General features: G+C 54.5%; 1 protein-coding gene across 3 annotated transcripts in view; it reads left to right on the top strand.

The window, feature by feature from the left end:
* Nucleotides 1-22,605, top strand: part of NEURL1 (neuralized E3 ubiquitin protein ligase 1) — a 79,539-nt gene that overhangs the window by 38,663 nt on the left and 18,271 nt on the right. Inside the window, exons 1-3 of one of the 3 annotated variants that reach the window (XM_082425213.1) lie at nucleotides 6,331-6,511; nucleotides 20,394-20,635; nucleotides 21,099-21,420. In XM_082425213.1, the coding sequence (XP_082281339.1) occupies nucleotides 6,478-6,511; nucleotides 20,394-20,635; nucleotides 21,099-21,420 (598 nt within the window). In that variant the 5' untranslated portion in view covers nucleotides 6,331-6,477. Of the gene's footprint in view, nucleotides 1-6,330; nucleotides 6,512-20,251; nucleotides 20,636-21,098; nucleotides 21,421-22,605 lie in introns of those variants that run through there. The other 2 variants (XM_082425212.1, XM_082425211.1) reach the window with 2 other exon arrangements.

The following is a 22,605-nucleotide window of genomic DNA, read 5'->3' as shown; positions in this document are numbered from 1 at the left end:
TCTACTTGGATTCCTGAGTTCTCTGGGTCTCTGAACAACACATCAACAGCCATAGTTACTATTATTTGTTGAGCCAAGCACCAAGCCTCAGAAAAGCTCTGTAGCTTGCCCAGTCACATGGCAGTGGAGCTTGCCTGACTGACCTCCAGACCAGAGCTCCCAGCCTCCACACAGGTGGGTGGCACATCACCTACCCTATCTGGCCGGGGACATAGATCTTATCACAGGCAAATGTTTGTTTCCAGCTGGGGTTTCTGTGGGTGTGGGCTCCATCTGGCACACCCTGTCCTGGGAATCGAAACCTTGTTCTTCCTTGTTCTGTCCTTTCTGCCTGGCATGGACGGTGACCGCTCTGTCTAGTCCAGGCTGGCCTAAGACCTGGGGCCCAAGACGAGTCTCGGAGGATCTGAGAAAGGGCTGCTTGGCGCTGGGCCTGGGGCCTGGGAGGGGCGCCCAGCTCCAGGCTGTTTGCTCATATTCCCTTTCAGTCCCCAGCCCCCGCCTCTGCACCTGTTGTGTTCCCATCATCCTGGGCAGCTGGCAGCTGTCACTGCTGGGGCACCTGACCCAGCCCCCGAGGATGCCCCGTGAGCGCCCTGGCTCCGGTTTCCCTGCAGCCACAGCTCCCGCTCTGCTGTCTGTCCCTGTGCGGCTTTGTCCTCGTCTCCGTGCGCGCTCTCGCTCTCCCGGGCTCTAGGCAGCGGTCTCCACTCTCATCCTGGTTCTGGGCGTGGCAGGAAGCTTGTGTGTGTGTGGGTTCCCTGCTCCCCATTCTCCAGCACCAAGCCCAGTCTAATCAGGCAGGGACAATGGCCTTAAGCCCCATATGCCAGGTGACTCATCAGCTCAATCAAATTATCCCTTGTTCTTGATTAAAAAAAAAAAAAAAAAAAAAAAAGAAGACACTATAGCAACCAGGGGGGTCTCCCAGCTCCTCCTCTCCCAGCTCCTCCCAGCAGGGGTGCCTCCCCTCCCTGACCTCTCTTTCTATCAGGCCCCTCTGCCCCCCTCATAAAGAGAAGTTATCCCCTCTCCTTGTCCAGTCTTCCGTGCCTTCCGATGCCCTGACCCGTATGTCACGTTAAACACCAGAAGACATTAAACCTGAGTTCAGTCCTCCTACCCTCCATCCGCTATGCGACCACGGGAAAATCCGCAACTTCCTAGGCCTCCTTTGCTGCACCCGAAGGCAGTGGCTGGACCCAACACTCTCAAGGCTCCTCCCCACCAGAGAGCTTGGAGTCTGCGATTTGGATGGTTTCTATTGTCCAGGGAACTTGTTCCAGGTTTTATTGTGTTTGTATGTTTGTTTATGTATTTATTTATGGTCGCGTTGCGAGGCTTGTGGGATCTTAGTTCCCCGACTAGGGATGGAACCCGGGCCTCTGGCTGTGAAAACGTGGAGTCCTAACCACTGGACCTCCAAGGAATTCCCCCAGGTTTTATTCTGCAGTTGCTGGGTCTGTACTAGATTTTACGTTCTGAGAGGTGCTGGGCCTTGGGAGATGTCGATGAGAAAGGATGTGGTGAGGGGAGGGTTGAGGTGGGGAGCTCACCACGGAGACCATGATGGGACCCGGGAGGGAAGAGGAGCAGGCAGAAAGGGCTCAGGAGACAGGAGATGGCAGGGAGGGGAGGGGGTTCCTAAGGACGGTAGGGTCTCAGGAGCTGCATGGGCCCAGAGAGCCAAGGGGGGTGAGGGTTCCCTGGATGGGGCCAGAGGGCAGAGGCAGCGGGGGCTAGCCAGAGAGGGAGGGGTTCTCTCCGAAGCCTGGGCAGGGTTTCTGTCAGACCAGGTTGCTCCCCAAGGGCACACCCAGGCCTGCCTTCGGCCTGTGCACTTTGAGGGACTACAGCCGCCCAGGTCACAGATGGGTCTACTTTCTCCAAGGTTTCCAGGCTGGGTTCTCCTGTTAGCAGGTGGGAAGTCCAGTCTTGTGCGAGTCCACAGTCTCCCTTGCCTTCATTTAAGCTCCATTCCTGGGAGGTCACCCTCTGTCTACTGGAAAATTCCTAGGTTCTGCCTCCACCTAGAACCCTTCTGATTCCTCAAGGAGGTCATTGTCCCCTTATCTTCTCTTCCCTAAGCAAGAAGAGCCCCTGCCCTTTGACCTGTTCTGGATAAAGCATGAATTTTGAGGTCAGGCAGATCTGGGTTTAAATTCTGCCTTGAGTGTTACCCAGCTGAACTCCACTTCAAGTAGACTTCGAACTCCATGTCAGTGTAACCTCTCTGTCTCAGTTTTGTAGCCTGCAAGATGGGGATGATTATAATCCTGTGGGGATGTAGTGGGGGGTAGGTGTGATTATGTGTGTGAAATACTTAGCACAGTGCTTGGCACACAGTAACTGTTCAATAAATGGTGGCATTTGTAGTCACTTCCATAGATTTGCTTGTAGATTTCCCTTTCACATCCCCTTTTAACATCCTTTCTGGCTACAGAACAAAGCACTGCAAACATTCAGCCAAAGGAACCTCATTCCTTGATCCCAGCGTAGCTCCTGCTTGGCTTCTGAAGGGCAGAAGTTGGGTCTCGCTCACTAGTGGGTCCATAGTTGGCACTCAGTGAATGCGAGATGAATGAATGAGTGATATAGGTCAATGGTTCTCTCGCCCCTTTTAGTGACAGAATGCTTTGGCCAAATGAAAATTTGTGATGTACCAATGAATAAAACAGAGAAGAGGTGCAGTGCTGGCTGCCACGTCATCTGTAAAGGCCTGGACACTGCCCTGGGGAGACAGCAGGGGGAAACCCTCAGACACAGGACATTGCCACTTCCCACTTAAATTGCGGAAGTGGATTTGTAGGAAACAGGACCCAGGGAAATCTGCTAGAAAACCCCTCGGACAATGGTGCCATGAAGGCTCAGGGGCCGCCCAGGCCGTGTCTCAATTCTCTTCTCCATTCTCACTCATGTGACCAGAGTGAGGACCACCGCTCACCTGAAGGACTCACCCTGCCCCCATCCATCCCTGCTGGGTTACTTTCCCCTTCTCCTGTCTCCAGAGCATTACGCAGATTCAGTTCCATGGATGAGGTATTTTCTGAGAGGCAGCGCTGTACAGGCATGACGCTAGGCCCGAGGAGCCAGGGTGAGTCAGGGACAGGCCTGACCCTGTGACTGCTGCTGTTTTCTCGCCTGGTGCCTTCTGCCCCCTCCCGTGCATTCTGCACGCTGGATGGCAGAGTGACCTTTCAGCAATGTAGGCCTGGTCTTGTTGCCCCCCTGATGAAACCTGTCAGGGGTTCCCTATTGCCCTCAGAAAAAAGGCCAGATTCTTCACCCTGCTCTTTGAGGCCCTCCTGGTTTGTCCCTTGCCCCCTTGGCTTGCCCCCAGAAAATTTCCTCAGGCTCCTGCTGCTGTCTCTGCTCCAGACATATGAACCTTGCTTCTTGAATGGGCTGGGCTCCCTCCAGCCACAGGGCCTTTGCACATGTTATGTTCACTCCCCAGAGCACCCTCTCCCCTAACCTACCTCCGCAACACAGGGACGTGCCTACTTACCCTTCACTGTTGCTTTTCAGGAAAGCCTGCCCCGAGCCCCGCTTTCTTTCAGAGCACTTTTCTAGAATTGTGATTGTATCTTCCTCACTACTACTTGATAAATGTCTGTTTCTTTCTGGGCTGTAAGTCCACGAGAGCCAGGGCCTGTCTACTGTCGATCACCATGGTGTCCCTAGTGCATAGCTTAGTGTCTGGCACACAGTAGGTGCTCAATAAATGTTGGTCATGTTGAATTGCTGAGATGTATCCAAAAAGCCAGGGCAAGCAGATAAGCCCACAGCTAGGCTATGGCTGTCCCTGTGTAAGGTAGAGTAAGACAGGGGGTTGGGAGAGGCGTAGCTCGGGCTCAGAGGAGAGACAGGCTCCAAGAAGGGGGACTCAGTCTGCACTGGGGGCCCTAGCGGGACTTCCCAGAAGAGGAGTTCCCAGTGCTGGGTGTAGGTGGGATGACCAGGCTGGCCAAGTGGGAGGGGTTGGTGAGGAAGGGCCTAGCTGGTGCATTTAAAAGCAGACAGGTTGAGGGGGGTTGACTCTGCTGCTGTAGAAACAGCCTCCAGAGCAGCCTCTTTGCCTCAAGTTTCCTCATCCGTAAAATGGGCATAAGAATGCAATTGATCTCTTAGGGTTGTTGTGGGGATTGAACAAGTTAATATGTGTAACATGCTTAGAACTGTCTGGCACATGATAAGGCCTTGTGTTTGCCATTTCTGTGATTATTTACCCCAGAAAAAGCGTTTGGGTTATTTCCTCTCGGTCAGGTTTTGACTTAGCCTCCCTCTCCCGGAGGAACTGGGTACATGTGCCACTGAGTGTGTACGTGTGTGTACGTGTGGCCGCACACAGCCATGAGTAAGCATGTGCCTGTAGAAAGGAACCGCCCTGTGTGGAATCGGGTGTCGAAGCTTCTCCCAGAGAGGAGTCTCAGGCAGGCCTCTGGTCTGAGGGGGTGTGGCAGTGTGGGCTTGGGGACTCTCCCACCCCAGACCTGCCCAGCCCTCTGGCTGGTGACCCTAGGTCAGTCCCGAATGCCCCTCCCCCCTCTCTGCCCCTCCCCCAGACCCACTCAGGATGACAGCAGCAGCAGGGTCCTGAGCTGAGGGTGTGGGGCCCAGCACAACCCTTCACAGTGTGCAGGTCTCTGAGTTCCATCTGGTACAGGACAGCCCCTGCCTTTCCCACGGCTCCTTCCCCAGCCCCACCCCTTTGCCCACTAGCCTTCCCTCCACAGATATCCCTATTTCACTCTTAAACCCTCCCACAACCTATTTTCTACGAAAGGAGTAAGACTGATTTTTAAAAAAAAAACGTCTATCATATCACTCTCCTCTTTTCTCATTAGTTACTTCTATTGCACTTAGACAAAATCTAAGCTTCCTACCATGACCTACAAGATTCTTATTATCTGGTTCTTGCCCATCTCTCCAAATTCATCTTGTCCCACCCAGATCTTTCCTTGGGAAACTAGATCCCTGGCCCTGGGGACAGGAGCTGGGGCTGACCAGGGCCTGGGAGGAGGGAGCTGTCCTGTTCTGGGAGAGACTCTGATGGGTGACGTCTGGGAGATTGTCTGCTTGAGTCCTGGCTCTGCCTCTGACCTGCTGGGTAACCTGAGCATCTCAGAACCTCCACTTTCTTGTCTGTAAAATGGACATAACAGAAGCCCCTGCCACCTGGAATAAAAATCAGACAGTGCACGCAGTGCGTGCTGCACGCTGAGCGCTCAATACGTGGCGGCCGCTCTCTTGGTGATGCCTTGGGATCCCAGCGTGCTTGCCTAGGGCTAGAGGGGCCTGCCCTCCCACCGCCCTCTGCCCTCTCTGCACCTCTCCCTCTCCGCCGAGTGTGAGGTGCCGGGTTCTGCACCTCAGGATTTCTCCAGAGGCTTTGTGAGTCTGTGGGGGTGAGCATGTGCTGTGGGTGTACATTGTGAGGTGTGTATGTGTGCTGGTGGGCAATAGGTGGCTGTGTGCACAGTGGTGAATGCTTTCAAATGCTCATGAGCCTGTGTTTGTGCATATACCTGTGATGTAGTATAGACGGGTAGTGTGGTCTGTGTATATTGGTGTGTGTTTTGTATGTCTGTGATTAAAGGAATGGTTTAGTGTGGAGGTAAAAGTGTAGATTCCAGTACCAGACTGCCTGGGTTTGCAGCCCGGCCCTGCCACCTTCTAGGTAGGTAACCTCTTTGTCTCAGTTTTCTCATCTCATTTCTCAGATAGTAATAATAATGGTACCTATTGATAATAACCATATGCTGACCTCATCGTTCAGCCTGTGAGGACCAAAGGGGTTAATACTCGTAAAGCACTTGCAGTAGAGCCTGGAAGAAGATAGGAGTGATGTCAGCTCTTTGTTATTAAGCTGCACTAGCCAGATTGTAAGCCCCTTGAGGGCAGAGACAAGGTCTGTCTTGCTTACCATGGCATCCTGTCGTCTCCCCCAGTGTCTGCATGTAGTAGGTACATAATGGCATGTGAATGACTGTAGCCTGGGTGAATGGTGAGTTTGTGTGCATGTGTGTGTGTGTGTGATGAGGTGTGTGATAGGGAATGTGAATGTGTGTGTCCGTGTGTGTGTGTCCGTGTGTGTGTCTGCCTGCTCTGGCTGGGGCATCTCCAGTGCTTTCTGGAGCTCAGCTATTTCAGGAAGCCTCCAGTCTCCTCCTCCTTATGTAAATAAACATGACAGATCCCATCGCCTGTACCAGCGCAGGGAGGTGGGGGAGGCTCCGGGAGTGGGTGGGAGCTGGGAGGCAGCCGTGAGCAGGGCCAGAGGGGCGTGTGTGCGTGTGTGGCCAGCCTTGCGGGCGGCGGGCTGCGTGCGGGAGGGGCGGGCTCGGCCCTGCCATGCCGGCTGCTGCTGGCCACGGAGGAGGGTGGGGGGCAGGAGGAGGGGAGCTGGCCGCCAGGGCGGCTCGGTGACGAGGCCAGCCAGCCAAACGGAGGTGGCCGTGCTACCCGCTGCCCACGATGGGGGGACAGATCACCCGGAGCACCTTCCACGGTAAGACCCTAGCTGATGCCTGAGGGTCTGCCCATCCACAGCCTGGGGACCACCTGGGGAGGCTGGGCCCAAAGGGCACTGGGGCTGAGGGCATGGCCATTCCGCCTGCCTCTTCACTCCTTGGTGGGCTCCGGGGCTGTGGGAGGGGGTGCCTTTGGGTGACAGGTACTGGGGTCGGGGGGAAGGCAAGGGGGGCCGGGACGAGCAGGAAGAGAGGTCCTTCCCTGGCAGACAGCAGGAGGTCAGACAGCTGAGTCTCCCCACAAAGTCTCCTTGTCCTCCTGCCTCCCCAGGGTACTGATTAGCCTCCAGGTGGGATGTGAGGTCCCAGTGTCCATACTCCCCTCTCCTCGAACTGAGGCAAACCACAGTTAGGCAGCTGGGGGGACCTGTTTGTGGGTTCTGGGATGCGGGCCGTGGAGGTCAGTGCTGTGCTCCATGACGGAGCCATGGAGAGATGTGTGGGTACACGCGTATATGCAAGAGTGTGTGTTTGTGTGTGTGTCTGTGTTCATGAGTGTGCATTGGAGGTGTCTGTGGGTAGGTACCTGTGCTGGCTTGTGCCTAAGCACACAGGGGTGCAAACCACATTGCCTGACCTCAGTTCTCAAAGCGTGTGCTCTGCCGAGGAGATCAATGAACTTCTGACTCCTGGGGTTCACATCTGTGCTCAGACAGACCGACAGGCAGGCAGATGAAGCGGTGAAAGGCAGGAGCGCTGGGTGGCTCCTGCTTGCGCCTGCTCCTGTGCCCTCATCGGCCTGGCCCCAGTACTGTGGTCTTGGGAGTAACATGGCCGATGTGGCACCAGACCCAGAAGGGAAGGCCTTCCCAGGGACTTGTTTTGTCATCGCTGGGCCCCGTAGTTGGGGTTCCTGTGCAAACTGGCTGGCGCCAGGACAGTGTGGGCTGACCCTGGGGGGTCCCTGCCACACTCCCCTGTGTGCCCTCCTCCCCTCCTCAGGCAGGGCATTAGGAGGTGGGGCAGTCTGCGTCTGCTGGGTTCAGTGGGCACCGAGGAACTGGGAAAGGGCCGGGAAGGAAGAAGGGTGGTGGCAGGAGTGAATGGGAAGCTGTGGCCAGGACTGGTGACCAGGTGACTTCCCCTTTCCAGGCCCTGGACTTTGAAAGAGTAATTTCTAATTAAAAGAGAAAAAGGCAGGGAAGGAGACATGGGAAAAGCAAATCATTGTCTCTCTTAAAAGGCAATGAATTTCATCCTGGGCCCAGAGGGCCAAGTGACAGATGGAAGGCCCTGGAAGACACATAATCCGGAGCTGGCCAGAGGCAGTGCCAGTGGCCTGGGCCTTGGCCTGAGACTCGGACTGGGCTGACCTGGGCCTGGCCCTGCCCGTCTGTGGGGTGGGGGCACCTCTTTGGGCTCATTGGCTCCAGTGGAGCCTGTTGGCAGAGGGTCTAGAGCCGACTGGCATTTTCCACTGGAGTCAGACTTGGGCAGGCCAGTGGCCTGGGAAGGACAGAGAGGCCCTCAGAACAGGCTCAGGACGCAGCACACTATCCTCCAGCTGCCTTAGAATGCAGGATTCAGAGGAGATTGAGGACCCCAGGACCCGGGATGGCCTATGGCCGTCAAGAGCTCATGCTCTGGAGTAGATACACATGGGTGGTAGCAAGGGCAAGTGTCTCCCTGAGCCTTGGTTTTCTCGTCTGTCAATGGGGCTAATGATAGTAGCGTCCTCATAGGAGTATTGTGAGGACTACAGGAGACCCTGTGAATAAGGACTTAACACAGGGGAAAGCCAAAGCGGAGAGGCATTCTGAGGCCAGGGTCCTATTCCTTCCTCTCCCAATGGGGACAGGAGGATAGCCTGGGGTGCACTGAGAACTCCAGGAGTTGGGCCATTGGGTGAGTGCTAATCAAATGCCCCATCTGCCTTGGCCTCCACCCGCTTACCTGGACCACCTTCCTCAGCCTGGGTCCCCTGTAAGCTGGCCCTGGCCCCGGCCTCAGCCCGCCATCAACACGAATAGGCGATGGGAGTTGGGCGTTGTGGCGAGGGGGTGTTTGCCTGTGCCCACATGGCCCCTTAGCCAGGACCCTGCATGCGTGTCCACACCCATGTCCGTACCTACGTGTCCCCACACCTGTTCACTGGCTGCCCCGGTGGCTTTGGTCTCACCCCCTTCTGGGAGGTGAGTTGGGGGAAGTGGGAGATGCAGGGGGTTCACTGCTTAGGGGTGCTGTCAGCAGCCTGACTCCTGAGGACATAGTTACATGGCTCCTGATGGTATTTTCACGTGAGCCTTGGGGGTTTGATTTGGTTCGAGCTGAAGATTTTGGGTTGCTGGGTTACAGTGAGAGGTGAGGGGTTGTGTGTGCATATCTAGTCGTGTGTTTGTGGGCGTGTCCTGGCTGTTTACGTTTCTGGTGACTGCAGATCATGTGTATCTGTGTTTCAGGTCTTTTCTGTGTATACCTGCGTAATGTGTAACTATCTGTGCCGTATTTAAGACACTGAATATTTTGCGTCTGCGTTTCATGTGTGAGCAGCCACACAGTTTCACATTTGTGAAACTCTGTTATTCTGTAGAGGTCAGTGTTTCTGCGCAAGTCGTGTGTGTGTGTGTGTGTGCGTGCGTGTGTGCGCGCTGTGCATGCGCTGGTGGTGAGGAGTCCGGCTCCTCTGGGACCAGCCTGGCAGGAGACCCTTGGGAGAGATTAATTCTCATTTGGAAAATGGTTTCAGCAGTTACATGCTTGATCTTTTTCATCAGGCAGATTTCCAGAGCTGCTCCCCGTCTTTAGGGTAGGATGGGGGTGGGGAGAGCACAGAGGGAGGCAGCCCTGATCCTGGGAAGCCCCCCTCCCCTCTCCTTCCACCCCTGCCCTCCTCTTCCCTCCCCTCCTCCTTTACTTTCTTTAATGCTCCTCCCCCCGCCTCAGGGCAAGGGATGGGCCCTTTGCTGAGGGGCTGATATGCGGATGACACACACACATGCGCCCAGACATACATGTCACCCCCAGGTCTCTGGACCAACAAATCCTAGACGCTGGGGTATAGGGACCTGAGAGATTGGTTCCCGCTGTCCTTTTACAGAAGGGGATGCCGTGGCTCAGAAAGGGAAATGGCTGACTGAGGTCGCATAGTTAGCGGCTCAGAGGGAATCCAGACCTCATCCCTTCCGCAGCTAACTCCCTGCTCCCCCTCCTTGGGTTCCTAATTCTCACTCAGGCAGCAGGGGACAGGCCATCACATGGACTTAGGAGATCTGGGATTAGCACAGAAGGAGGCACCTCTCTCCCGGCAGCAGCTCTGGAGTTTTAGGCCAAGGTGAGCTCCCCAGAGCCTGGCAGGTGTGTCTTGAACATATGTGACACCCACACCCCACTTGTGCCTGTAGGCTCCAGGGGCAGTGGGGTGGGGGGAGGAATCAGGTTGATCCATCTCTGTGTTCTCTTCACCCAGCCCAGTGTCTGGCACCCAGTGGCACCCAGCAGATGCTTGGTCACTGAGTAAGAGGGAAGAGTGTGGGGTACAGGCCCCGGGCTGCTGGACCACATCACAGTTGGAGCTGCAGGTGGCCTGGGCGGGGGGCAGATGGGGTGGAAGATGTGAGCCCTGAGCTGGGTGACAGGCCAGGTAGGGCTGGAGAGGGAGTGGGACGCGTGTTCTTGGTGAGAGTCTGAATCCTGTTCTGCTCTTACTGGCTGTGTGACTTTGGGTCAGTGCCGTTATTTGTCTGAGTCTCAGTGTCCACTTTCATAAATTAGGGGTGGGAAGGTTTACCTGGAAGGGCTGTAGAAAGAGTAAGTGAGCTAACTGGCATAAAGGGCAGCCTGCCGGGTACACAGCAAGCACTCTGTAAACGGATGTGAAGGTTTTCCCGAAGGTTCCTCCAGGCCCGTGTGTGCTCGTAAGTGTGTACACACAATCGTCTGTCTGCCTTTAAGGACCAAGACTGCATCTTCTGTCTCCTCCAGCCCTGGCAGGCCCCCGGGACAGAGCGTTCCCTGGGTGCTGTGTCCACATTAGGCGCACACCCACTGTGTGTATATGCACACATGTGCACGCGAGTGAGTGTGGATTTGTGTCAGGGGAACTGAGGATGATGGTCTGCGTGGTGTGTGGATTTATGTGACTCAGCCATGCTCCCCCTCATTCTCTCAGGACTGGCTTGGGGGCTTTGAGGGGGGCGTTGGGAATAGAGGGACCAGGAGCTGAACTCAGAATGGTTATCATCTGGAATCCCCTTCTGGAATCTTGGGGTGGGATAGGGGAGGGGGAGGAGGAGGGCTGGTTCCCTCCGTGAAGTGAGGATGTTGGGAGACCCATCTCTATGCGCATCTGGTGGCTGGAAACGTCAGAGACTGGGATGCCGTAGAGTGAATGAGGGCAGGAGGCTCCATGTGGAGATTAACTCGGCCGTGAGGGTGCCCATCCTGCCCACTCCCTGCCGCTCTCCTTTGCCCACCTCGCCACTGTGGATTCATTCGGTCTTCCAGGGAGCAGCAGGACCTGCTGTACGCGTAGCCGAGCTCTCTGGGACAGATGACCGGGTGCTGACGTGGCCCCTAACCCTAAATGACAAAGGCGTGTTCGTGGGGGCTGCAGAGGTCATGGAGAAACTGACCAGGGTGGAGTGGAGCGTTCATGTAGGGCAGAGGGGACCGAGCATACTGGCCAGCTAGCTGTGGCCCAGTGAGGATGGCTGCACAGCCAGACAGATCTGCGTTCAGAGCCCAGCTCCACCACTTACTAACTGTGTGACCCTGGGCAAGTTATTACCTCTCAGAGCCTCTGTGTCCTCATCTATAAAACGGAACTAAGTGATCTGTACTGCTGCATAACAAATTACCCCAAAAGTTAGTGGCTTAAAACAGCAAACAGACAAACATTTAATTATCTCACATTTTCTGTGGGTCAGGAATCTTGACACGGTTTAGTTAGGTGCCTCCAGCTTAACGTCCCTTGTGAAGTTACGGTCAAGTTGTTGGCTGGGGCTGCAGGCTCACCTGAAGGCTTGCCTGGAGGCGGAGCCACATCTAGGCTTACTCACATGGTGACTGGTGGTCCCCGGTCCCTCCCACGTGGGCCTCTCCACAGGGCTACCTTACATGGCTGGCTTCCCCAGAGGGAGCGACCCGAGAGAGGTAAGAGAAAGTAACCAAGAGAGAGGCCAAAGGATTTTTTTTTTGATTAATTAATTAATTTAATTTATTTATTTTTGTCTGTGTTGGGTCTTCATTGCTGTGCACGGGCTTTCTCTAGTTGCGGTGAGCAGGGGCTACTCTTCGTCGCGGTGTGCGGGCTTCTCATTGTCGTGGCTTCTCTTGTTGCAAAGCACGGGCTCTAGGCGCGCGGGCTTCAGTAGTTGTGGCTCGCGGGCTCTAGAGCTCAGGCTCAGTAGTTGTGGCGCACGGGGTTAGTTGCTCCGCGGCATGTGGGATCTTCCTGGACCAGGGCTCGAACCCGTGTCCCCTGCATTGGTAGGCGGATTCTTAACCACTGCGCCACCAGGGAAGCCCAGGCCAAAGGTTTTTTATAACCCAGTCTTGGGAGTCCCGTCCCATTACTTCAGCTGTTAGAAGCTAGTTGCTAGGTCCACTCCACACCCAAGGGGAGAGGATTACAGATGGGCTTACAGGATTACAAGGGGACTGCCAGGAGATGGAGGTGGGGATCACTGGGGCCATCTTTGAGGCTGCTTCCCACAGATCCCTAACTTTCAGGGCTTGGGAGAATGAGACAAGGTTGTACAAGAAAGGAATCTGGTGCCTGATATAGAATAAAAACCCCAACCCTCGCGATTTTTCTCCTTCTTCCTGCAGGCAAGTGGGGAGTGCTGGAAGGTTCTGGAGCAGGCAGGGCTGTAGTCAGACATGGAGTGTGGGATCTTGGTGCTGGGCAGTGAAGGAAGCTGTCCCTTTGGTCCCCTCTTTCTCTAATTTCTCCACAGGACACCAGAAAGGGCAAGGCACCAAGTAGGTGCTCCTTGGACACTTGCCAGTTATCAGTGGATTGAAGAACTGAACAGTAGCAGTTCAGTCAGTGGCTTTTATTGAGCACCTGCTGTGTGCTCTGAGCTAGGCCCTGGGGAAACAGCAGTAAAAAAAAAAAAGACAGTGGTCTCTGCCCTCGGGAGGCTCACAGCCCATCAGGGAGACAAGCAAATAACCCTGAAGACTTTCCTAGCCACAGAGCTGCACCACAGAACACAGAAAATGGTCTGAGTGACTCGACCTCTACCAAGGATGGCACATGCCCAGAACCATTCTGGGTGTGAAGAAGACAAGTCAGTGCATTACATACAGTGTGTGCTTCAAGGCATTTGGGCTTAATTCTGTGGAGGATCCAGAGTTGAGAAAAGGTTGCTTGGGTGATGGATGCTCTCTTAGGGGCATATGGGATCCTTGGACCTGGTCTGGGGATCAGAGAGACTTCTGGGAGAAAGTGGGCTTTAAAATCAAGGTCTGAAGGAAGAATGAGAGAAAGGCAGGTTTATAGGCAGGAAGGAGGAAGGAATGGTTCCCAGCAGAGAAAGGGGCTTGGGCCAGCCCTTGAGGCTAGAGGCAGGTGAGGGAGGTGGGCCCCTTGAGGGAACCCAGAGAAATTCACATCTGTGTAGTTTTACATTCATCTCTCTCACTCAGGGCCCTCCCCCACCTGCTCTCCCGCATCTCCCAAGTTTTTCCCCCAGAGGGAGCCCTGTTCAGTGACTGTGTGTAAACTAGCCCCAAGTCAGGACCACCCTGGCAATCCGGGATTAGGGTGTTTGGGATAAATTAAAATAGAAGTGTCTGGCCTCCCACTGGGCGTAAATGAACAGATCATTTCCTGTGGTGGTGGTTGTTGCTTTTATAAGAAATAATAAGACCTTATGTTGGAATCAGGTGTTAAAGTCTGAAACATTCTTTCACATCTGTGAACTCACTGGGTTCTCACAATGGCCTGGAGAGGTGGGCAGGGCAGCTATGATGACCCTGTTTTACAGAGAAGGAAATTAAGGTCCAGAGAGGTGAAGCACCTTGCCCAGAGTCACACAGCAAGTCTGTGGCATGGCCAGGTTTTGAAACCACGGTCTCCTGCCTCCAGGGCTCGTGCTCTTTGCCCTGTCCTGTACTGTCCAGAAAGTGAGGTAAGCCTCCCTCATTGGAGATGCAAATGATCATGTCAGCACTGGTATTCAGGTCCACAGGCTCAGAACATAGTGGGATCCAGCTGGGCCTTGAAAGATGGGTGGGATTTGGAGAGGTGTGGGTGGGGCAGGGAGAGAAGATATGCGGGGCAGGGGAAATAGCTTGAGCAAAGGTGTAGGAGAGCACAGATTGCTGTCAATTGCAACAATAATAATATAATTATTAGCAACTATTATTAATAATTATTAATAGAATTATTAATAACTAGTATTATAGCTGCTACTTACTAGATTAGTTTTAAATACAGCATCTCTTTAATCCTTGCAAGAATACCAGGAAGGTCTGCCATGGTCCCTATTTTACAGATGAGAAAAATGGGGTCTCAGAGTTGGGTTTGGAGGCAGCAGGCCTGGGTTCACATCTGGGCTCTTTACTCCGGCTGGGTGACCTTGGTGAGTAACTTCACTTCTGAGGACCTGTGTCATTGGGGGTGTAATGAAGACACTACCTGTTAAGCCACATAGAGGTTGGTTATTGTCAACTGCCATTGCTCCCTCCCTCTCTCCTTGGCAGCCCAGCTCAACGCAGCCTGGACACCCGGGGCTCTGCCAGGATGGTTCTGGGGCAGAGTGTGGGCGGGGGCAGTAGGAAGGTCACTCCTGAGGCTACAATGTATCTTGGTATCTCTGCCTGGGACCCCACCGAGAGGCAGAAATGTGGTCGGGAGCTGGCTGAGGGTCACCCGGAGGGCTGACCAGGCTTGTGTCTGGCAGCTCATAAATGCCCAGGAGGAATGGGCTGCCGGGGTGGGGTGGGGGAGCTTCCATTGTGTCAGTAGCAGCCTCGCCTGACGGGATGCTCCCGCTGTGGCTCCCGAAACGCTTGTAAAGCTGTCACTAAGGGGAGCCTCCCTGGGAGCTCTGCTGGGAGCACATGGCGAGACTGGGGCTCTGCCCAGGACCGCTGGCCACTGGGAGAGCAGTTGTGCAGCTCACAGGCCCAGCATCCTCAGGCCCTTTGCTGTGGCTGCTCCCCTGGCTGGAAGTGGCCAGCACCTCCTCCACACAGCCTTTCCCCACTGTGCCTGCCATCTTGGGCTCCTGGGGAAAATGAGCTCTAGTGTTAGCTGCTGAGTAGGGCAAAGGACCCTGGATGTGGCTTTGGAAGATCAGGGTTCAGGTCCCAGCTCTGCCACTTAATTGCTGTGTGACCTCAGGCAAGTTGGTTAACCAGTCTGAATTGCAACTCATTCATCCATAGAATGGGGATTTTGAGGGGTCATAGTGTATGTTAAAGTATAGGGAGGGAGCCCTGCCCCCAGCTGTCCCTCTGGCCCTTGGCATCAGAGCTGTGCTCAGGATTAATTCTCATTTTGCTTTCCCTCCTTCCCCACCCAGGATCATAATACCAGCTGAGATGGAGGAGGGAGGTAGCAGAAGCAGGGACAGCAGGGGTTGGGGAGGGGTCATCACCCTGGTCAGGGCTGCCACGTTGGACACCTGTGAGGGTTGTATTTCTTATTGTAGCCCACGAGAATGGCGCCCCCTGGAGGCATGCAGGGCAGAGCCTACGTGGCTGTACGTGGCGGCCCTGGCCCTTGTTCAGAGAGGAGTGATGAGGGCTGGGCTAGGGCCACGGCGGTGGGGAGGAGAGGAAGGTGCGGGGCCCAGGGATGTTTATTTCTGAGGTGGGATTGGCAGGTTGGATGTGGGGTGCTTGGACTCCACTGGGGCCTGGGAACATGGTGGGGCTGGCGGGTTAGGGTCAGGAATTCAACGGGGGGCCTGCTGAGCAGCAAGTGACCATGGTCCATGGGCAGGAGATGCCCAGCAAGTCAGAAAGGGTTTTCACGTCGCTCCCACAGAGGTGGGCTCAGTGGGCAGAGACCACACTGTGGGCAGGAAGAGGCCGGCACAGGACTTAGCAGGCCCAGGAATCGGTGAAGGTGCTTTGCAGCTGCCAAAGTGCTCTCTCCAGACCCACAGGGGACAGGAAACAGCACCGCCACTTCACAGAAGTGGAAGGAACTTAAGGCTGAGAGTGGCAGGCCCGACCAGGCTTTGGGGTCTCCTGTCAGATGGTCCAATCCTAGGATCTGCCTGTGGTGGGATGCTGGGGGCTGTGGGTCAGAGATTCCAGCCTCCCTTTCCTCCCATCTTCATAAAGACCTGGTTTGTTAGTCATTGTTGTTGCTTTTGAGGTATAATTTATGGACACTAACATTCACCCTTTTCAAGTGTATATTTTGGTGAGTTTTGATAAATGTATAATTTGTATAACCACTACCACGATGACGGTATAGAACATTTCTGTCGCCATAAAAACATCTTTGTGTTGCTTTCCTCTTCCCCAAACTCCGATACCCACTGATCTTTCTACGTCTGCACTTCTGCCTTTTCCAGACTGTCATACAAATGGAATCAGACTGTATGTAGCCTTTTGAGTCTGGCTTCCTTCACTTAACATGCTTTTGAGGTTCCTTCTTGTTGTATCATAGTTCTGTTCATTTTTACTGCAGAGTAGTATTGATTGTGTGGATGTACCATGTTTTATTTATCCATTCATCAGTTGGAGGGCATTTGAGTTGTTTCCAGTTTTGGGTTATTATGAATAAAGTTGCTGTCCATTTGCGTACAGGTCATCGTACAGATGTCTTCATTTCTCTTGGGTAAGTGCCCACGAGTGTGATTGCTGGGTCATATGGTAGGTGTTTAACTTATAAGAAACTGCCAAGCCATCTTCCACATTGGCTGCACCATTCTGCATCCTATCAGTGATGGATGAGGGCCGTGTATGAAAACACAGTTTGCATTTCCTTGTCTGGCGGCATACACACATGTATTGTGGAGGCAACATAATAGAATGCCAGATATCCCCCTGTGTGCTACATGAGATGATTTTAGGTGGGACACGGATGAATATTTTTTTCATATTTTATCAGTTATGACCATATTTAAAAGTGCATTTAAAAAATGTATCCAAACCCATGCTTTGTTGGCTATTAATGCTGAATAGCTAAGACCCTGGCCCTGCAGTCAGATTGCCTGGGTTTGGCTCCGAAAGCCCCATCCTGCTGGCCGTGTGACCTTGGGCAAGCCACTCAATCTCTCTGAGGCTGATTCATCATCAGGTAAATGGGCTTATACTGTCCCTCTTACCTCATCAGTTTGCTGTGAGAGTGAAACCAGTAAGTATATGTAAAACTCTCAGTTCAGAGCCTGGCACGTGTTAGCACTTGGTGAATGGCTGCCATTATTATTAGATGTATGGCCCATATGTAGTAGATGTGTGTTCTGTGTGGACTGCCTTGTGCATCCATGTGTATATGACTACATGTGTGTGCACGCACTACATGTGTAAATGTGCGATTCCTGGTCTAACGGGTGAGGGCAGGAATAAGTCTCTTTCCCTCCTCTGTCTCCTAGGTTCTGGGTTACCCTCACGTGCTCACAGGTGTATGTGTGTACCCGTGAGCGTGCCTTTTTTTGAGGTCACACATCTGGGTGCACACTGTACCCCCAGGGACCAAGGTTCCCCCATTCCCATTCTCCATCTGTTGGGCTGTCAGCCAGGGAGGCTGGGCCTGTGCTGCCCTCGCCCACGCAGTACCCTCCCTGTGGGTGGGAGGCCCTGGGGAATGGCCCTTCCAGGGTCTCTGGTCCCTGGGTGTCTTCACCATATTTGCCCTGAACCAGTGTTTCCTGGAACTTTATCCAGGGCCCCGAGATCCCAACTGGGATAGTCAGGAAGGAGAGGAAGTGTTCTGAAGGAAGTTGAGGCCCTGCAGTTCGTCCATGGCTTCTGAGCAGAGGCTGCAGCGGGGGCCCCATAGGAGAGGCTCTCATCAGCTGCCGGGCTCAGCAGGTTTAAAAACTGCTTTATTGAAATATAATTGACACACACTAAACCACAGGTGTTTAAGGTGTATGACTGGACAGGTTTTGACATATGCACATACCCATGAAGCCATCACCACAATCAAGATGGTGAACACATCTGTCACCTCTCACCCCAAGTATTCCCTCCTGCCCCCACCATCCCCAGGTGTCCACCAGTCTGCTTATTATCACTCTAGCTTAGTTTCTGTTTCATAGAATTGGTACCAGTGGGACAGGGTGGAAGGAGAGGAAGGGTTTTAAAAGGGGTGGAGGCCCTGCAGTTGCTCCGTGGACTGTGTCTGCATTTTTTTAAAAAACTGGCTTCGCTCAGCGTCATGATTTTGTAATTCATCTGTGCTGCTGCTACTGTCAGTAGTTCATTCCTTTTTCACTGCTGAGTAGTATTCTGTTGTATAGACGTACCACATTTGTTATCCATTCACCCAGCAGGTATTTCTTCTTTTATGCTTTCATTTCTGCGTATGTACACAGCCCTAGACAGTGTGTGATGTTACCTTTCACCAGTGGTATTTTTTGAAAGCAAGAGGCAAGCTCTTTCTGAGGCTGGCCTGAGCCCAGTGGGTACCTCTTCTAGGTGGGGCACCTATATCCAGTGCCACACTTTGCTCTCACCTCAACTGTCCCCTTCCGTGGAATGACCTCCCCTGCTCTGTGCTATTCAGGGGTCACTCAGCTTCTTCGGGTGGCCTTCCCAGACTGTCTGGGTCTCCTCTGAGCAATTCTAGCCTTCACTGCTTGATGGCTTTCAGAGCCCTTGAGCACCATTCTTGGTTCTTTAGTGAGAGCAAGGTGAGCCCTGCCTTGTGCTGCCCTCAACTCGTGGGCCTGGCATGCAGGAAGCAACTCCAGAGAGGCCAGGAGGCTGATGCTCAGGGTATCTGGCTGGCTCTGGACTGTGGATGCTGGTGTCTGGATGCTGGGCCCTTTGGGAAGGAGGAAGTAAAGATGCAAAGTGATGCAAACCAGTGCAAATACTGGACCAAAGTCTGGCCTTCCTGCCTCCTGGGATTCTCCCCTCCTTCTCTCCTCTCTGCCTGTCTTCCAACCCCTTCCTGGAAACCCCTCCCCTCCCTTTAGGGAGGGGAAGGCCTCTGGGCTAACCAAGCTTTCTGTATTATTAAATTCTTGCCTTGGAGGGACCAAAATTTGAAACATCCCAGATGGCCTCAGTCACATTCTGTGGTTTTCTACTTCCCCACGCCATCTTCCCCATCCTCTGTGTCTCTTCTCAAGATGACCGGATGGGCAGGAGCTGCCCTTCCTGATGGATGAGACACAGATCTTGGGGAAGAAATGAACCCCCCACTCCGAGCCCCCAGCTGCCAAGGCTGTGCGTTAATGCTACCAGTGCTGCTGATGCATGGCTTAGAGTCACGGAGTGGAGGCCACTTATTGTGCCAGAGACGGGAAGTGGCTTCCCCAAGGTCACATGTCCAGTTAGTGACAGACACAAGCCACCTGGCACCACATCCCATGTTCTTTCCTCTCTCTGCCCTGTCTCCTGGATGCCAACCTCGCATGTTTGTAAAGTACCTTATGAACCAAGCCCTGTTTATGGAAGAAAGCACAGTGCCTCCCTGGCTAGGGGTTCTTGAAGCAGATCCGAGTTCCTAGGAAGCCTGGGAGAAGAGGCCTGCCTGTGTCCAAGATGTTGTGGGCATGGGCAGTGTAAAGCAGGAAGGCAGCCTGGGGAGGAGGGAGGAGGGAGGAGGGAGGTGGCCCCGGAGGAGGGAAGAGATGGGCATGCTCCTGGGGCTGACGCTGCAGAGGCGGCCTCACCCACCTTCCTGGTCTCCAATGGCAGCCCCGTGGTCATGTGTTCACTGCAGCCCAGCCTTGTCAGTCCAGCTCCAAAGCCTTCTCCTCCTCCTCCCCTCCTCCAGGAGGCCTTCCTGGGAAGTGACCTACCTTTCGGTGCTTATCACTGTCTGCCACTTGTATTGCAGTTTCTGTCCCTGTCTTACCTCCCTTCCTGGACTGTTGGCTGCTTGAGGACAGGATCCATGTATGTTTCACGCCTTATCTTCAGTGCCTAGGACAGGGCTTGGTATTCAGCAGATACATAATGAATATTTGTTGAGTAAGATAAATGGTGGTGGTAGTGAGTGACAGTGAATGGTGGTGGATGTTGGTTGTAAATGGTGGCTTATCACAATGCTGGAGGGCGGAAAGTGAATGGTGGTAAATACTGGTGAGGAGCAGTAGATGGTAGTTGGTGGTGGTGGTGGTCTGTGACAGATGGGGGTAGATGGTGGTGGTGGAAGGTGATGGGTGAAGGGTGGGGCAGACGATGGTGGGAGATGATGAGTGAAGGGTAGGGGCAGATGGTAGAAGGTGACGGGTGAAGGGTGGGAGTAGATGATGGTGGGACGTGGGGAGGTGACGGGTGAAGGGTGGGAGTAGATGGTGGTGGGAGGTGATGGGTGAAGGGTAGGGGCAGATGGTGGGAGGTGACGGGTGAAGAGTGGGAGTAGATGGTGGTGGGAGGTGATGGGTGAAGGGTAGGGGCAGATGGTGGGAGGTGACGGGTGAAGGGTGGGAGTAGATGGTGGTGGGAGGTGATGGGTGAAGGGTGGGGGCAGGTGGTGGGAGGTGACGGGTGAAGGGTGGGGACAGATGGTGGTGGGAGGTGACGGCTGAAGGGTGAGAGTAGATGGTGGTGGATAGTAAATGGTGGTAGGTGGTGAAGTGGGAAATAGCAGTAGATGGTAGCAGGAGAAGGAAGGTGGCAAAAAGTGGTAGTGGTGCTAAGGGGCAATGATGGTGGAAATCCTGGGCAGTGGCGACTTCTGCTTATGCCCCAGCCCTCTGCCCTTGCCTAGGGGACCCTGGTCCAGCTCTTGGACTGTCAAATTCTCTGACGCTGTGGCTTGTTCCTTTGCAGACTCCATCGGGGGCCCCTTCCCTGTCACCTCTCACCGATGCCACCACAAGCAGAAGTACTGCCCGCCGGTGCTGCCTGGCGGGGGGCTCCCGGCCACGCCACTGCTCTTCCACCCACATACCAAGGGCTCCCAGATCCTCATGGACCTCAGCCACAAGGCCGTCAAGAGGCAGGCCAGCTTCTGCAACGCCATCACCTTCAGTAACCGCCCGGTCCTCATCTATGAGCAAGTCAGGCTGAAGGTGGGACCTCCCTCCCTGTTCCCGTCACTGCGTCCCCCTGGGGCCTCTGGACTTTCCTGCCAGGCACTGCCTTCTGCTAACGGCCATCACTACCCCCTGCCCCTTCTCTTTCCTCTCTACCGCGCTTCTACTCTTCCTCATCCCTCCTCTTTCTCTCTCCTCCTCCTTACTCCTTTCTCAACCTTCCCTGCGTGACAGAGAAGGAACGGGAGAGGGGAGTGGCCATGGTGAGGTGATGGGAGATGATGGTGGGAGGTGAGAACTAGCTCTCACTTGACTGGTGGGGGCTCCTGGGGGAGGGAGAGGAGCCCAAATAGCGGGTGAGCTGGGCGGTGTGACTCCCCATGGGAGTCTGTCTGGGGGTGGTCTGCAGAGAAGGGCACAGCCCCTTCCCCTTGGGCTCACTGACGGTGGGGGAGAGGCTGGGCTGGGGGCTGTCTGAGGCCAACCCCCTGCCACCCAGATCACCAAGAAGCAGTGTTGCTGGAGCGGGGCGCTGCGGCTAGGCTTCACGAGCAAGGACCCGTCCCGTATCCACCCTGACTCACTGCCCAAGTACGCCTGCCCCGACCTGGTGTCCCAGAGCGGCTTCTGGGCCAAGGCGCTGCCTGAGGAGTTTGCCAACGAGGGCAACATCATCGCCTTCTGGGTGGACAAGAAGGGCCGTGTTTTCTACCGCATCAACGACTCGGCCGCCATGCTCTTCTTCAATGGGGTTCGCACAGCCGACCCGCTCTGGGCCCTGGTGGACGTCTACGGCCTCACGCGGGGCGTCCAGCTACTCGGTGAGTGCCCACTCCCTCTGGCCCCTTAGGTGCAGGGCACACTTCTGGTGCTGTGGTCTGACTCGGCTTGGTTCTATCAGGCATAGGGCTCCCTCCCCCACTGGTAGCAGCCCTGGGGCCGAGTGGGCACTGGGACAGCGCTGGGAGCCTTGATGTGAACTGCAGAGCATCGCTTCTTCCAGGCCCACAGCTGTGGCAAGTGGAGCCTGGCGAGATTGCTGCCCTCTGTGGTCCCTCAGGTTGTGCCTTTGAGCAGTGTGCGACCTTCATGATCATGTATGGCAGCCTCAAAGACCCCCTCACCCCCAGGAAGTAATTAATATTAATCATCGTAACTATAGTTTACAGAGCACTTACTGCGTGCCAGGCACGTTGTTATTGCCGTTCTCGTAGCAACCCTGGGAGGCACACTCCCTCACTGGGCCCGTGGAGGTGAGCCTCAAGCTCAGGGAAGTTGTCATTGGCCCTAGGAGGTGCTGCAAGGCTCAGCCCCAGGTGAGCCCTGGCCCCTGGGCTCTGCAGCCTTCCAGGAGGTCCAATCCCACCTTAGTCCTTTTTGCAGGGATATGGGTGAAAGGGGTAGGAGGGGACAGCAGAAGGCACTAGGGGGGCTAAGACTCTTCTGGCTGCTTCTGGGCCCCCAGTGTGAGTAAGGCTACTTCAGGGGAGTGAGAGGGCAGACATCCTGTGGGAGGTGAGGAGGAGGGGCATTAGAAAGTATTCTAGGGCTGCTAAAGTACCAGGCTTCCTGGCAAGGGCACACACAGACCCTAAAATGCCAGGGCTGGAAGGGGCCTCAGAGTCTCAGACTTCCTTGGGTCTCACAGTGAGTTGGTGGCTGAGGTGGGGCTGGAATCCAGGTCACCTGACTCCCAGTCCAGGAATCCCACTTTGCTGCACTTGAGCATGTGTAGGCAAGTGTGTGTGCATGTGCATGTGCACACATAGACTGGGTACAGGTCAACCCATTGGCAAATTGGCTGTGTCTCCAGGAGGATCCTGGATGAACCTCAGCTTTTCCATCTGTAAAATGGGTTGGTAGGAAAATTAAATCCAACTAAAGAGGCTATGAGTAAAGTACCCAGCATAGTCCTGGGTACCAAGTCGATGCTCAAGCCAATGCTTGCTCTTCCCATCTCCCATCCCTGCCCCCTGTCCCTGCAGAGAAAACTGCCATGGAGGTGG

Source organism: Balaenoptera physalus (genome assembly GCF_965194825.1).
Source record: "Balaenoptera physalus genome assembly, chromosome: 14".
Lineage (NCBI taxonomy): Eukaryota > Metazoa > Chordata > Mammalia > Artiodactyla > Balaenopteridae > Balaenoptera > Balaenoptera physalus.
This window is presented reverse-complemented; position numbering and strand designations above follow the sequence as displayed.